General features: G+C 49.3%; 1 protein-coding gene across 1 annotated transcript in view; it reads right to left on the bottom strand.

Annotated features, from left to right (window-relative positions):
* pde4dip (phosphodiesterase 4D interacting protein) overlaps positions 1–15000 on the bottom strand; it is a gene marked incomplete at its 5' end in the record, with an annotated part of 43307 nt that overhangs the window by 21611 nt on the left and 6696 nt on the right. The window contains 8 exons of the mRNA XM_084459067.1: positions 4554–4608; positions 4998–5233; positions 8847–9303; positions 10687–10803; positions 11090–11336; positions 11517–11628; positions 11997–12166; positions 13012–13094. Of these exons, the coding sequence (XP_084315193.1) occupies positions 4554–4608; positions 4998–5233; positions 8847–9303; positions 10687–10803; positions 11090–11336; positions 11517–11628; positions 11997–12166; positions 13012–13094 (1477 nt within the window). The remainder of the gene's footprint in view (positions 1–4553; positions 4609–4997; positions 5234–8846; positions 9304–10686; positions 10804–11089; positions 11337–11516; positions 11629–11996; positions 12167–13011; positions 13095–15000) is intronic.

Below are 15000 nucleotides of genomic sequence, written 5' to 3'. Positions count from 1 at the left end.
CCTCTGAATCTGCCTGGCCATCTGTGCACACTACTGCAGGCTCTTTCTCTCTCTCCATCATCCCTCCTAAGCACTTATTGTATTTCATTGTATTGTATTGCACTGTATTTTAAATTGCTATTCTTGCACTTTGCCTTCAGCACTAGATTATGCTCTTAGTCACTTGTTTTAGAAAGAAGATGCACTTGTGAGTTCTGGCACATTGGCTCTTCCTACATTAAATGCAATTATTGTTAGTTGCTTTGGATAAAAGCGTCTGCTAAATGACTGTCATGTAATGTAATGTAATGTAACACACACACTCCTTTTTCAAAACTAGAATAACCGCGTAGCGCCTAAATGCCTCCGCCCAACAATGGCAGTTGCAGTTAACCTAACTAACCCTGACTAACTGCTAACCTAACTCTAACGCTAATGCTAACTCTAATGCTAACTCTAATGCTAATGCTAGCGTTAGCTAGCTGCATTATCATTAGGATAAGCGCTAGCTAGCGTTAGCGTTCAAAAGTGCCTTTTGTGATGTCACGGTGACCTTGACCTTTGACATTTGAATACCAAAATCGAATCCAATTAATCTAATTTAGTCCAACTGGACATTTGGCCAAATATGTACAGATTCTGTCAAGCCGTTCTTGAGATACAGTATTGTGTTCATCAGGCCAAAAACACATTTTGTGAGGTCACAGTGACCTTGAACTTTGACCTTTGACCCCCACGATCTAAGCAGTTCATCATTGAGTGCCAGTGAACATTTGTACCAAAGGGGAAGAAATTCCGTCAATGCATTCCCGAGATATTGCATTAACAAACATCGGCCGGATGGACGGACGGACGGACAACCCGAAACCATAATGCCTCCGGCCAGGCTATCACCTGCCGGAGGCATAAAGAACTTATAACTTAAGAAAGTAGCACTGAACATTGACCCCAGGCCTCTACTCATAGCTGTTCAAAACATCCGCTCTTCACCTGCCCACCATGCAGATCTCCTGTGCCTACCATTCCTGGAGGAGTGCTCAATAGCATGTCTTACAGAGACATGGCTCACTTCAAGACATACATCCAGCACATATGCTGTGCGGAACTTTCAGCTTGTACGGAAGGATCGGCAGGTGGGTACTGGTGGAGGAGTATGCACCTATGTCACGACATCAGCACAATGTCAGCCATTTAAAGTGTGTTTGGATGAGACAGGTGTAGAAATCCAATGTCTTAACATCAAGATCCCAAACCATGCTGTATATTGTAACTGTGTCCAGACAACCCAACTCTTCCATGACCCTGTTCCACAACACATGTAACCGGTTGATGAAGTTCATCGCTGCAACTGGAAAGCCATCAGTAATTGTTGGGGACTTTAATCTCGACCTGGTCACTGAACACCATCCTGTGTTCAACCAGGAAATTATGGAAAGACATGGCTTTCAACAGCATGTGAAATTCCCAACACACAAGAGTGGATCTTTACTAGACCATGTGTACAGCAACCAAAATATCCATGTATGGCAAATTGCTTCCTACTACAGTGATCATGGTGTGATTTGGCTTACTGTTCAGTGAACCAAATAGTATAAAAAGCCCAGGCCTTTTAAGATGGCATTTAAGATGTCTCTCTCTCTCTGTGAAAAGTTCAACTTTTGACAAATAAACATTGAATTCATCAATGCAATGGCAGTGTGCATTTGGTAAACACCCCCCTCCCACCTTGCCTGCCTGCCTCTGCTGTCCTGTCTAAATAATTCAGAAATTCCTTACAAATATATTTAAAAACTAGACTGAGTGACTAACTGACTGACTGAGCGACTGACCTTAACTTTACCAGCCGCTATGCCGTGGTAAAATTAAAGTAAAGGAAAAGGATTAAGGAAAAGGATTAAGGAATTTAGTAAAGGATTAAGGAATTTTGGTAACACTTTATTTTAATGGATCGAAATTGCATCATAATTATCCAGCCACCAGCTGGATTCGAACTCACGACCATGAGCACTCAAGCGCATTATGCTAACCGCTCTGGGTCCAATTTTGTAAATCAGCCTGACCCCTGTCTCCACATCTGGCCCCTGTGTTGACGTGGATGTGCTTGTGTACACTAGCTTGCTGGTATTCTAGCTGTAATGCTAGCTAATGCTAGCTAACGCTAATGCTAACAATAATGCTAATGCTAACACTAGCTAGCTAATGCTAATGCTAACAATAATGCTAATGCTAACACTAGCTGGCTAACACTAATGCTAACACTAGCTAACTCTAATGCTAGCTAGCTAATGCTAATACTAGCTAGCTAAAACTAGCATTATTGTTAGAATTAGCATTAGCTAGCTAGCGTTAGCATTAGCATTATCATTAGCATTATCGTTATAAAGTGCCTTTTGTGATGTCACGGTGACCTTGACCTTTGACATTTGAATATCAAAATCTAATCCAATTAAGTCCAACTGGACATTTTACCCAAATATGAACAAATTCCATTAAGCCTTTCTTGAGATCATCAGGCCAAAAACACATTTTGTGAGGTCACAGTGACCTTGAACTTTAACCACCAAAATCTAATCAGTTCATCATTCAATCCAACTGGACATTTTGGCCAAATATGAACACATTCTGTCGAGCCGTTCCTGAGATATCGTGTTCACTAGGCCAAAAATGCCTTTTGTGAGGTCACAGTGACCCTTGACCTTTGACCTTTGACCCACACGTTCTAAGCAGTTCATCCTTGAGTGCCATTGCACATTTGTACCAAAGGGGAAGAAATTCTGTAAATGTGTTCCCGAGATATTGCATTAACAACCATCGGACGGACGGACGGACGGACAACCCGAAACCATAATGCTATCGCCTGGCGGAGGCATAACCAGAGAGAGAGCCTGGCCCAGTTCATTCCATAAGCACATCAAGTCTGATCAGATTCTTCTACCCGTCTCTTTAACTGAGGTGAGCAGGGTGAAGGAAAGAGTGATGGAAGAGAGCTGGGTTACTCTACTTTTAATTAAATACATCCTAAAATAAAATCTGGCTTATGTGTTATTGTAAATGTACAATGAAATTCAACGTAGCTGCACCCAAAACAGGCCCCAAACCCATGACCCTGAGATGAGGAGTCACATGCTGAGCTGGCCAGGCACCTTGTGCTGGTGTAATCACGCCCTTGTGCTGGTGTAATTACGCCCTTGTGCTGGTGTAATTACGCCCTTGTGCTGGTGTAATTACGCCCTTGTGCTGGTGTAATTACGCCCTTGTGCTGGTGTAATTACGCCCTTGTGTTGGTGTAAGCCCTTGTGCTGGTGTAAGCCCTTGTGTTGGTGTAAGCCCTTGTGTTGGTGTAAGCCCTTGTGTTGGTGTAAGCCCTTGTGCTGGTGTAAGCCCTTGTGTTGGTGTAAGCCCTTGTGTTGGTGTAAGCCCTTGTGCTGGTGTAAGCCCTTGTGCTGGTGTTACCCTTGTGCTGGTGTAACCCTTGTGCTGGTGTAAGCTCTTGTGTTGGTGTAAGCCCTTGTGTTGGTGTAAGCCCTTGTGTTGGTGTAAGCCCTTGTGCTGGTGTAAGCCCTTGTGCTGGTGTAAGCCCTTGTGTTGGTGTAAGCCCTTGTCCTGGTGTAAGCCCTTGTGCTGGTGTAAGCCCTTGTGTTGGTGTAAGCCCTTGTGTTGGTGTAAGCCCTTGTGTTGGTGTAAGCCCTTGTGTTCTCCCCTCCATTGTGGGTCTCAGCCAAACCTACACCTTGGGCATTCTTTACAAGGTCAATTGTTCAGGTGCAATGTTGTTTCATGGTTGTAACAATGTAACATCCTGACAACGCTCCCTACAACGTCACATTGTGTTTCCTCACATACGATCAACAGCACTTAAGAATTTGTACAGATTATAGCAACGTCCGATCCTCTGACCCGTCTCCTCCTTTAGGAGACACCTTCCTCTGACCTGGTCCTGACCTCTCCCCTTATTCTAGGATCTTTACCTGGAGCCACATTAGAACTTTGGCTTTAAAGTTGATTTGGTTAGAGGCCTCGTTGATATCCAATGGAATTATTCTATGCAAGAGACCCCTGTAATGCAGAAGAACCTTGGACAATGTTTCTCCTGCTCTTGACTATGTAGATTGGCAAGGCTAGCTCTGGTTTTGTGGCTGTGGACTTCTCCTACTTCTATAGTCAAGCGCTGGACCTGTCTGTGTCAATCAGCCCTTACTCTGACTCAAAACAGTAGGTTTTGGGGATAAGCCTTGTGTTGAGTGCTGACGGATCTGAGTCTTGGCCCAATCAGATTCAATCCAGACTACGAGACGACAACCTAGCAACCGCTCCGCCCAAGACGATTGTGATGGTTTAAAGAAATAGTGTGTTTTTCCCCCTATCCCCAAATGGTAATGAGGCCAGCCAGACCTTTCTCCAATGGTGGCACAGCGTAAAGAGTTCCTCACTCCCCAGATAGATCCACAGAGCAAGAGTTCCTCACTCCCCAGATAGATCCACAGAGCAAGAGTTCCTCACTCCCCAGATAGATCCACAGAGCAAGAGTTCCTACCCAGATAGATCCACAGTCTAGAAGGGAAATGAGGACTGACCGTAAGGCTAGCAGCTCATGGCCAGTCTTGTCATCAGGGACGTCTGGATGATCTCCTGTTGAGAAGAAGAACAAATTAAGACAACTTACAGTACATCAGAAACTTACACAAGGACAAATCACACATTGTGTGTGTGTGTGTGTGTTTGAATGTACTGTATGAGTATTATACCGTATGAACGTGTGTGTGTGTGTGAATGTGTGATCAGTGTGTGGTGTGTGTGTGTGTGTGTGTGTGTGTGTGTGTGTGTGTGTGTGTGAGTAAGTGTGTGTGTGTGTGAGAGTAAGTGTGTGTGTGTGTGTGTGTGTGAGTAAGTGTGTGTGTGTGTGTGTGTGTGTGTGTGTGTGTGAGTAAGTGTGTGTGTGTGTGTGTGTGTGTGTGTGTGTGTGTGTGTGTGTGAGAGTAAGTGTGTGTGTGTGTGTGTGTTTATGTGAGCCCACTCACGTCCGCTGATCTTGGCGCTGACCCTCTGTGCCAGGGCGCCGCTCTGTGCCAGCTGCTCTCTGAAGCTCTGGCTCATGTAGTAGTCGATGTCGTTGGCGCGCAGCAGCTCTTCGAAGGCCTTGGTGGTGTCTCCCAGGTGCTGGGTGAGGATGTGACTCACGCCTCGGCCCTCACGCATACGCTGGCGCAGGTGGGACAGCTCACGCGCCTGGGCCTGGATCAGGGTGTTAAACTTCCTACTGGGGTCAGGGAAAGAGAGAGAGAGAGAGAGGAGAGAGAGAGAGAGAGAGGAGAGAGAGAGAGAGAGAGGAAAGAGAGAGAGGGGCGAGAGAGAGAGAGAGGAGAGAGAGAGAGAGGGGAGGGAGAGAGAGAGGAGAGAGAGAGAGAGGGGAGGGAGAGAGAGAGGAGAGAGAGAGAGGAGGGAGAGAGAGAGAGGAGAGAGAGAGAGAGGAGAGAGAGAGAGAGAGGGGAGAGAGAGAGAGAGGGGAGAGGAAGAGAGGAGAGAGAGAGGAGAGAGAGAGAGGAGAGAGAGAGGAGAGAGAGAGAGAGAGAGGAGAGAAAGAGAGAGAGGGGAGAGAGAGAGAGAGAGAGAGAGGAGAGAGAGAGAGGAAAGAGAAAGAGGGGAGAGAGAGAGGGGAGAGAGAGAGAGGAGAGGGAGGGAGAGAGATTAGTTACTACCTGACAGGCTGTTAGTGTCAGCAGCTTGTTTAACCAGAGGACCTGCTGGAATCATGAGCCATCAGAGAACGCTTGATCAGACACACAAGACAAACTGACATTCAGACCATCAATTTGGCTTTTTGTGAGTAGAATTTTAATTTGGGAGATGAACAATGCACTATTTGGATACTTGCAGTACTCAAATGCTTTGGTTTTCATCTGGTACTGTAGGAGACAGCAGGAACATGTGGTGCTGGTGCTACTCCTGTAAATATTTACTTTATTCTGACTCACATGATGACGCAAACCTCCACGTCTAAGGACTTCGGCACACAAGGACATCCATGTGTCGGAGGGTTTGTGCCAAAAACTTGCCTGTCCTGCTTCCCTCCGCACATCTGGTGGCAACTGTCCCTGAATAACCCCACCCCTCCTCCCTGAATAACCCCACCCCTCCACCCTGAATAACCCCACCCCTCCTCCCTGAATAACCCCACCCCTCCTCCCTGAATAACCCCACCCCTCCTCCCTGAATAACCCCACCCCTCCACCCTGAATAACCCCACCCCTCCACCCTGAATAACCCCACCCCTCTACCCTGAATAACCCCACCCCTCTACCCTGAATAACCCCACCCCTCTACCCTCCTCCCTGAATAACCCCACCCCTCTACCCTGAATAACCCCACCCCTCTACCCTGAATAACCCCACCCCTCCACCCTGAATAACCCCACCCCTCCACCCTGAATAACCCCACCCCTCTACCCTGAATAACCCCACCCCTCCACCCTGAATAACCCCACCCCTCCACCCTCCTCCCTGAATAACCCCACCCCTCTACCCTGAATAACCCCACCCCTCCACCCTGAATAACCCCACCCCTCCACCCTGAATAACTCCACCCCTCTACCCTGAATAACCCCACCCCTCCACCCTGAATAACTCCACCCCTCTACCCTCCTCCCTGAATAACCCCACCCCTCCACCCTGAATAACCCCACCCCTCCACCCTGAATAACCCCACCCCTCCACCCTGAATAACCCCACCCCTCCACCCTGAATAACCCCACCCCTCTACCCTGAATAACCCCACCCCTCCTCCCTGAATAACCCCACCCCTCTACCCTGAATAACCCCACCCCTCCACCCTGAATAACCCCACCCCTCTACCCTGAATAACCCCACCCCTCCACCCTGGATAACCCCACCCCTCTACCCTGAATAACCCCACCCCTCCACCCTGGATAACCCCACCCCTCTACCCTGAATAACCCCACCCCTCCTCCCTGAATAACCCCACCCCTCCACCCTGGATAACCCCACCCCTCTACCCTGAATAACCCCACCCCTCTACCCTCCACCCTGAATAACCCCCCCCCTCTACCCTGAATAACCCCACCCCTCCACCCTGAATAACCCCACCCCTCCACCCTCCTCCCTGAATAACCCCACCCCTCCTCCCTGAATAACCCCACCCCTCCTCCCTCCTCCCTGAATAACCCCACCCCTCCACCCTGAATAACCCCACCCCTCCACCCTCCTCCCTGAATAACCCCACCCCTCCTCCCTGAATAACCCCACCCCTCCTCCCTGAATAACCCCACCCCTTCACCCTGAATAACCCCACCCCTCTACACTGAATAACCCCACCCCTCTACCCTGAATAACCCCACCCCTCCACCCTGAATAACCCCACCCCTCTACCCTGAATAACCCCACCCCTCCACCCTGAATAACCCCACCCCTCCACCCTGAATAACCCCACCCCTCTACCCTGAATAACCCCACCCCTCTACCCTGAATAACCCCACCCCTCTACCCTGAATAACCCCACCCCTCTACCCTGAATAACCCCACCCCTCCACCCTGAATAACCCCACCCCTCCACCCTGAATAACCCCACCCCTCCTCCCTGAATAACCCCACCCCTCCACCCTGAATAACCCCACCCCTCTACCCTGAATAACCCCACCCCTCCTCCCTGAATAACCCCACCCCTCCACCATGAATAACCCCACCCCTCCTCCCTGAATAACCCCACCCCTCCACCCTCCTCCCTGAATAACCCCACCCCTCCACCCTGAATAACCCCACCCCTCCTCCCTGAATAACCCCACCCCTCCTCCCTGAATAACCCCACCCCTCCTCCCTGAATAACCCCACCCCTCCACCCTGAATAACCCCACCCCTCCACCCTCCTCCCTGAATAACCCCACCCCTCCACCCTGAATAACCCCACCCCTCCTCCCTGAATAACCCCCCCCCCTCCCCCCCCCCCCTGCTGAACCCATGATGGCCTATCTGATGAGCTATCTGGGACAGTGTGCTTCACACAAGGGACACGAACGAACGTCCTGCAGGTTAAAACACTCCTGCTCAATGTTCTGCTTGAGGACTGTGCTCATATCTCTCCCAGCGTAGGTATATACCTTGAGGACTGTGCTCATCTCTCTCCCAGTCTAGTTATATACCTTGAGGACTGTGCTCATATCTCTCCCAGTCTAGTTATATACCTTGAGGACTGTGCTCATCTCTCTCCCAGTCTAGTTATATACCTTGAGGACTGTGCTCATATCTCTCCCAGCGTAGGTATATACCTTGAGGACTGTGCTCATCTCTCTCCCAGTCTAGTTATATACCTTGAGGACTGTGCTCATATCTCTCCCAGTCTAGTTATATACCTTGAGTACTGTGCTCATATCTCTCCCAGTGTAGTTATATACCTTGAGTACTGTGCTCATATCTCTCCCAGTGTAGTTATATACCTTGAGTACTGTGCCCATCTCTCTCCCAGTGTAGTTATATACCTTGAGGACTGTTCTCATCTCTCTCCCAGTGTAGGTATATACCTTGAGGACTGTGCTCGTCTCTCTCCCAGTGTAGGTATATACCTTGAGGACTGTGCTCATATCTCTCCCAGTGTAGTTATATACCTTGAGGACTGTGCTCATATCTCTCCCAGTGTAGTTATATACCTTGAGGACTGTGCTCATATCTCTCCCAGTGTAGTTATATACCTTGAGGACTGTGCTCATATCTCTCCCAGTCTAGTTATATACCTTGAGGACTGTGCTCATATCTCTCCCAGTGTACTGTGCTCATCTCTCTCCCAGTGTAGGTATATACCTTGTGTGGCATTGGGGTGTTGTAACTTATACATATATGCAAGCTGTGCTGCAGCCAACCTACCCAGGCCAGATGGTAGGCTTGCCCTCTTCCGGGGGCCCCTGGTGTCCTCTGCCCTTTGACCTCAGCTGGTCCTCCAGGGCCCCCACACGGGTCACCAGTTCCTCCAAGTCTCTGTCCGGGAGAGGGTGGTGAGGGGAGGGCCCCACGCCCCCGTCGGACGACTGCCAGCCCTCATCCTCCTCGGGTCCGCTCTGGGGGGCCGAGGCCTGGAAGCCCCAGTTGACTTTGCGGGGCGTGGAGGGTCCCAAGTCACCGGAGGTGGAGAGGGAGCGCAGCTGCCCCTGGAGGCCCCTGATCACCGCCTGGGAGCGCGAGAGCTGCGAGCGCAGGTCCTCCACCAGTCGCTGGAGAGACGTGGCGTCCGCGTCACCGCCCGCCGCCTTGCCACCGCTCGCAGGACCCGCCCACCACTGGGAGCCGCAGTCCAAAGAGGTGCACATCTCCAGGTCGTCAAACTCTGGTGGACAGAGACATGGGTCAGACTCAAACCCCCGTCCATCTATCCATTCAAGACAACCATGTTTGCCTCCCTCTAGTGGCTGTTCTGAGACACAGCAATTTGCGAGAAAAAACTGCCCCTCAGGCTGAATGGAGTTCTAATCCAAGTACCTGGGCTGAAGGGAGTTATAATCCCAGTACCTGGGCTGAAGGGAGATATAATCCCAGTACCTGGGCTGAAGGGAGATATAATCCCAGTACCTGGGCTGAAGGGTGTTATAATCCCAGTACCTGGGCTGAAGGGAGATATAATCCCAGTACCTGTTCTGAAGGGAGTAATAATCCCAGTACCTGGTCTGAAGGGAGATATAATCCCAGTACCTGGTCTGAAGGGAGTTATAATCCCAGTACCTGGGCTGAAGGGAGTAATAATCCCAGTACCTGGGCTGAAGGGAGATATAATCCCAGTATCTGGGCTGAAGGGAGATATAATCCCAGTACCTGGGTTGAAGGGAGATATAATCCCAGTACCTGGGCTGAAGGGAGATATAATCCCAGTACCTGGGCTGAAGGGAGATATAATCCCAGTACCTGGGCTGAAGGGAGATATAATCCCAGTACCTGGTCTGAAGGGAGTAATAATCCCAGTACCTGGGCTGAAGGGAGATATAATCCTGGGCTGAAGGGAGATATAATCCCAGTACCTGGTCTGAAGGGAGTAATAATCCCAGTACCTGGGCTGAAGGGAGATATAATCCCAGTACCTGGGCTGAAGGGAGATATAATCCCAGTACCTGGGCTGAAGGGAGATATAATCCCAGTATCTGGGCTGAAGGGAGATATAATCCCAGTACCTGGGCTGAAGGGAGATATAATCCCAGTACCTGGGCTGGAGGGAGATATAATCCCAGTACCTGGGCTGAAGGGAGATATAATCCCAGTACCTGGGCTGTAGGGAGATATAATCCCAGTACCTGGTCTGAAGGGAGTAATAATCCCAGTACCTGGGCTGAAGGGAGATATAATCCCAGTACCTGGGCTGCTGGTGTTATAATCCTGGTCTGAAGGGAGATATAATCCCAGTACCTGGGCTGAAGGGAGATATAATCCCAGTACCTGGGCTGAAGGGAGTTATAATCCCAGTACCTGGGCTGGAGGGAGATATAATCCCAGTACCTGGTCTGAAGGGAGTTATAATCCTGGTCTGAAGGGAGATATAATCCCAGTACCTGGGCTGAAGGGAGATATAATCCCAGTACCTGGGCTGAAGGGAGTTATAATCCCAGTACCTGGGCTGGAGGGAGATATAATCCCAGTACCTGGTCTGAAGGGAGTTATAATCCTGGGCTGAAGGGAGATATAATCCCAGTACCTGGGCTGAAGAGATATATAATCCCAGTACCTGGGCTGCTGGTGTCCTCTCGTTCAGCCTCGTTCTCGCTGCGTCCACATGTCTCATAGCCCAGGTCCTGAAGGTCCACCTGGACATGCTTACTGTCCTGCTGCACCGACGTCTCCGCTGGGGGGGACAGAGAGAGACACACAGAATAAGTGTGTGTGTGTGTGTGTGTGTGTGTGTGTGTGTGTGTGTGGGTGTGTGTGTGTGTGTGTGTGTGTGTGTGTGTACAGTATGTGTGTGTGTGTGTGTGTGTGTGTGCATGTGTGTGTGTGTGTACAGTATGTGTGTGTGTGTGTGTGTGTACAGTATGTGTGTGTGTGTGTGTGTGTGTGTGTGTGTGTGTGTGTGTGTGTGTGTGTGCAGTATGTGTGTGTGTGTGTGTGTGTGTGTGTGTGTGTGTACTCACTCAGTAGCTCTCTGTAGTCCTTCAGCTGCTCTGCCTGGGCCTGGACGGTGGCCTCAGACACCATGAGTCTCTCCTGCAGGTCCTTGCTCTCCTGCAGGTCCTTGCTCTCCTGCTGGAAACTTACAGCCTTCTCCCACGTCCCCGAGCCCAGCGAGGCCTGCTGCCTCCGGGCAGCGCTGTCCCTCCCCACGGCCTCCTCCTGGCTCTCCTGGGTCTCCTGGGTCTCCCGCAGCAGAGGAGCACAGCGCTTCACCGGGGGGGGGGACATCTCATCATAGGCCTCCCACTGCTCAGAAGCCTCTTCCTCCTCCTCCTCCTCCTCCTCCTCCTCCTCCTCCTCCTCCTCCTCCTCCTCCTCCTCCTCCTCCAGATCCAGATACAGATCCACCTCCACCTCCACCTCCTCCTCCTCCTCCTCCTCCTCCTCCTCCTCCTCCTCCTCCTCTAGGACCCTCTGTTCATCCACCTGGTCTCCCTCAGGCTGACTCATCTGACCCCTGAGCTCTTCATTCTCCATGCGCAGGCTGAACAGAGCTTTTCTGTGACGGAGAGAGAAACAGAGAGAGCAACACTCAAAGCTCAGCACAAAGTTCTGTTGACATTTCTGGTCTCAGAGGCTCATAATTACATTCTGCTAAATGATCACAACTATCCAAGGTACAGATTAATCATGGTGAACCTACTGAGATACATTTAGCTTCTATTCACACATGAGCAGAAAGAAAAACCTCAAAGACGTCCAAGTTCTACAACTAAAAGTAAAAAATGCATAGTTTATGTTTATTTGAAGGTGGTATCTTTGTGGCAATCTTCCTAAGATGTGGGTAGATGTGGGTAGGTGTGGGTAGATGTGGGTAGATGTGGGTAGATGTGGGTAGATGTGGGTAGATGTGGGTAGATGTGTTACCTCATCTGGGAAAGGGAGGAGAACCCAGCCTTCTCCAGCTGGGCCTTGAGCTCCCCCAGCTTTCTCTCAACCACACGCTTCTGCTCAACCAGCTGTTTGACCTCCAGCAGCCCCTGGCCCTCCCCAGCGGCATCCTGGGATAGCTTCGCTCTTCCACGCCGCTCTGGGCTCTGATTGGAGGAGATATAAGAGATCATATCGTTTCTCTGAGCATTTAAATCTCGCTACTGTGAGTGTGAATTGTAAATGTTTTTAATTGATGGATAGGTGGGTAACAGTTCAGAGTGAGATTCAAACATGATGGGATAATGTCAGATTGTTCACTTATTTTGTTAAAGGGGCAGTGAGTTATTTTGGACATTTAGCCCTATTTGTGGTCTATCTACCATGAACCTGAAACATAGAGACCATAATTTCCCTGATCGTTCCAGTATTGAGCTAGCTGCAGTTTTTATGCAGGCTCTCACTGGGCTACAATGGAAGTCAATGGGGCATATGTAAATGTGTTGGAAAAACGATGAGATATGTGCTTTTTCAAGACGAGAAGCACAGGGTGTAATTCTGTCTCAGTGTGCTCTCCTGTGTATCTCGTGTGTAAATGTATCATAATCCAAATATTTTTCTGCAAGTCTGGCATGATTTGCACATAGTCCTGCGAACGCCTGCAGTGAAAACAAGCGCCAGGGGAATGCTTATGTTCAAGCCATGCCAAACATGTAAAAACATTTGCGATATATTTCACAGGAGAGCATACTGAGACTGATGAGATTACAATCTGTGCTTCCCGTCTCAGAAAAGCACATATCTCATCGTTTTTCCAACACATTTACATATGCCCCATTGACTTCCATTCTAGCCCAGTGAGAGCCTGCAGATAAACTGCAGCTAGCTCAATACTGGAACGATCAGGGAAATAATGGTCTCTATGTTTCAGGTTCATAGTAGACAGACCACAAATAGGGCTAAATGTCCAAAATAGCACACTAGCCCTTTAAAGCTACATGCACCACTGTACCTGGATGATGGCAAGTGTGTGAGTCATCCGTATGGAGCCCTCATCCTCACTGCTGACCTCCTCTTCCTGCTCTGGGCTGAGCTCTGGAGAGACGGAGCAAATGACTGAAGGTCAATGGAAGAAACACACACACACACACACACATCCACTCACAAAACCCCAAATTGCACGTATTTTTGCACTGACACGATATACAGGTGTATCTCAGAAAATTAGAATATTGTGAAAAAGTCTATTATTTTCCATAATTTAATTTAAACTGTGAAACTTTCATTTATTCTAGATCCATTACACAAAGTGAAATATTTCAAACCTTTTTTGTTTTAATCTTTACAGTATGTTCAGTATGTTCATTTATACACTCAATACTTGATGGGGGCTCCTTTTGCACAAATTACTGCTCAAATGTTCTGAGATGCACTTGTATGCTTGGATATATTGCCTGTGCATAATTCAGCAACCTTTCAGAATGGATGAACTCATGAGTTACACAAGTCTACGTCACAGCGCAAGGCTCTGGGCTGACTCTCTCACTGCACTGTTCATTGTACTAGTATGATGGTGCATTAACACACTTGAACTCCTAGCCTTAACAGTGAGGATGGTGAGTGTAGCCTGGCTGTGGATCAGCTCCTCTTAGTCCTTGTATTCACAGGAAGCGCTCGTGTGTATTTCCTGTTGGGGAATTTCACCACACGATTCCTTCCAGGAGGTCGGGCAGATATGGTCAATTTGCTCTTGCATGCGGTAAAACCACCAAAACCACACGCCTGATTGAATATGATGAGGCGATAACAGAGGCACCAGGGCAGGTTTTAAGGGGGGAGAGAGGGGTATTATGCACAGAATTACAATTGTTTGAAAAGTGGTCAATAATGTGATCAAAGTGGTGTAAAATTGTAGACTTCAAAGAAACAGATGTCTTTGTGGAAATATGGTACTATTTGGATTACATCATCCACTGACTTGGCTAAACGTGTCCTTGCGAAAACCCATTCAGATAAAGGCCCATTCATGAGATCCGGTTGGTTTAGGGGTTGGATCTGGGCTAGGACCTAATCTACCGCCAGCCAGTGACACCGGCTTTAAAGACAGCAGGTGGTCTGCCAGGGGTCATAAGGTCAAGAAGGATTATGGCGTCCCTGTAAGATGGATCTCAGTGATAATCAGGGACATGGACACAGCCGTGTGTGTCTGTGTGTGTGTGTGTGTGTCTGTGTGTGAGGTGTGGATGCTGACAGGGGAGAGGGCTGTGTGTGTCTGTGTGTGAGGTGTGAGTGTGTGTGTGAGGTGTGTGTGTGTGTGAGGTGTGAGTGTGTGGATGCTGACAGGGGAGAGGGCTGTGTGTGTGTGAGGTGTGAGTGTGTGTGTGTGAGGTGTGAGTGTGTGTCTGTGTGTGAGGTGTGAGTGTGTGTGTGTGTGAGGTGTGAGTGTGTGTGTGTCTGTGTGTGGGGTGTGAGTGTGTGTGTGTCTGTGTGTGAGGTGTGAGTGTGTGTGTGTGTGTGTGTGAGGTGTGAGTGTGTGTCTGTGTGTGAGGTGTGAGTGTGTGTCTGTGTGTGAGGTGTGTGTGTGTGTGAGAGGTGTGTGTGTGTGTCTGTGTGTGAGGTGTGAGTGTGTGTCTGTGTGTGAGGTGTGAGTGTGTGTCTGTGTGTGAGGTGTGTGTGTGAGAGGTGTGAGTGTGTGTGAGGTGTGTGTGTGTGTGTCTGTGTGTGAGGTGTGAGTGTGTGGATGCTGACAGGGGAGAGGGCTGTGTGTGTGTGTGTGTGTGTGTGTGTGTGTGAGGTGTGTGTGTCTGTGTGTGAGGTGTGAGTGTGTTTGTGTGTGTGAGGTGTGAGTGTGTGTGTGAGGTGTGAGTGTGTCTGTGTGTGAGGTGTGAGTGTGTGTGTGTGGATGCTGACAGGGGAGAGGGCTGTGTGTGTGTGTGTGTGTGTGTGTGTGAGGTGTGAGTGTGTGGGAGAGGCCTGTGTGCTTTCTTTATTATTCTACACA

The sequence above is a fragment of the Borostomias antarcticus genome, assembly GCF_949987555.1.
Source record: "Borostomias antarcticus genome assembly, chromosome: 26".
NCBI classification, from domain to species: Eukaryota; Metazoa; Chordata; class Actinopteri; order Stomiiformes; family Stomiidae; genus Borostomias; species Borostomias antarcticus.
This window is presented reverse-complemented; position numbering and strand designations above follow the sequence as displayed.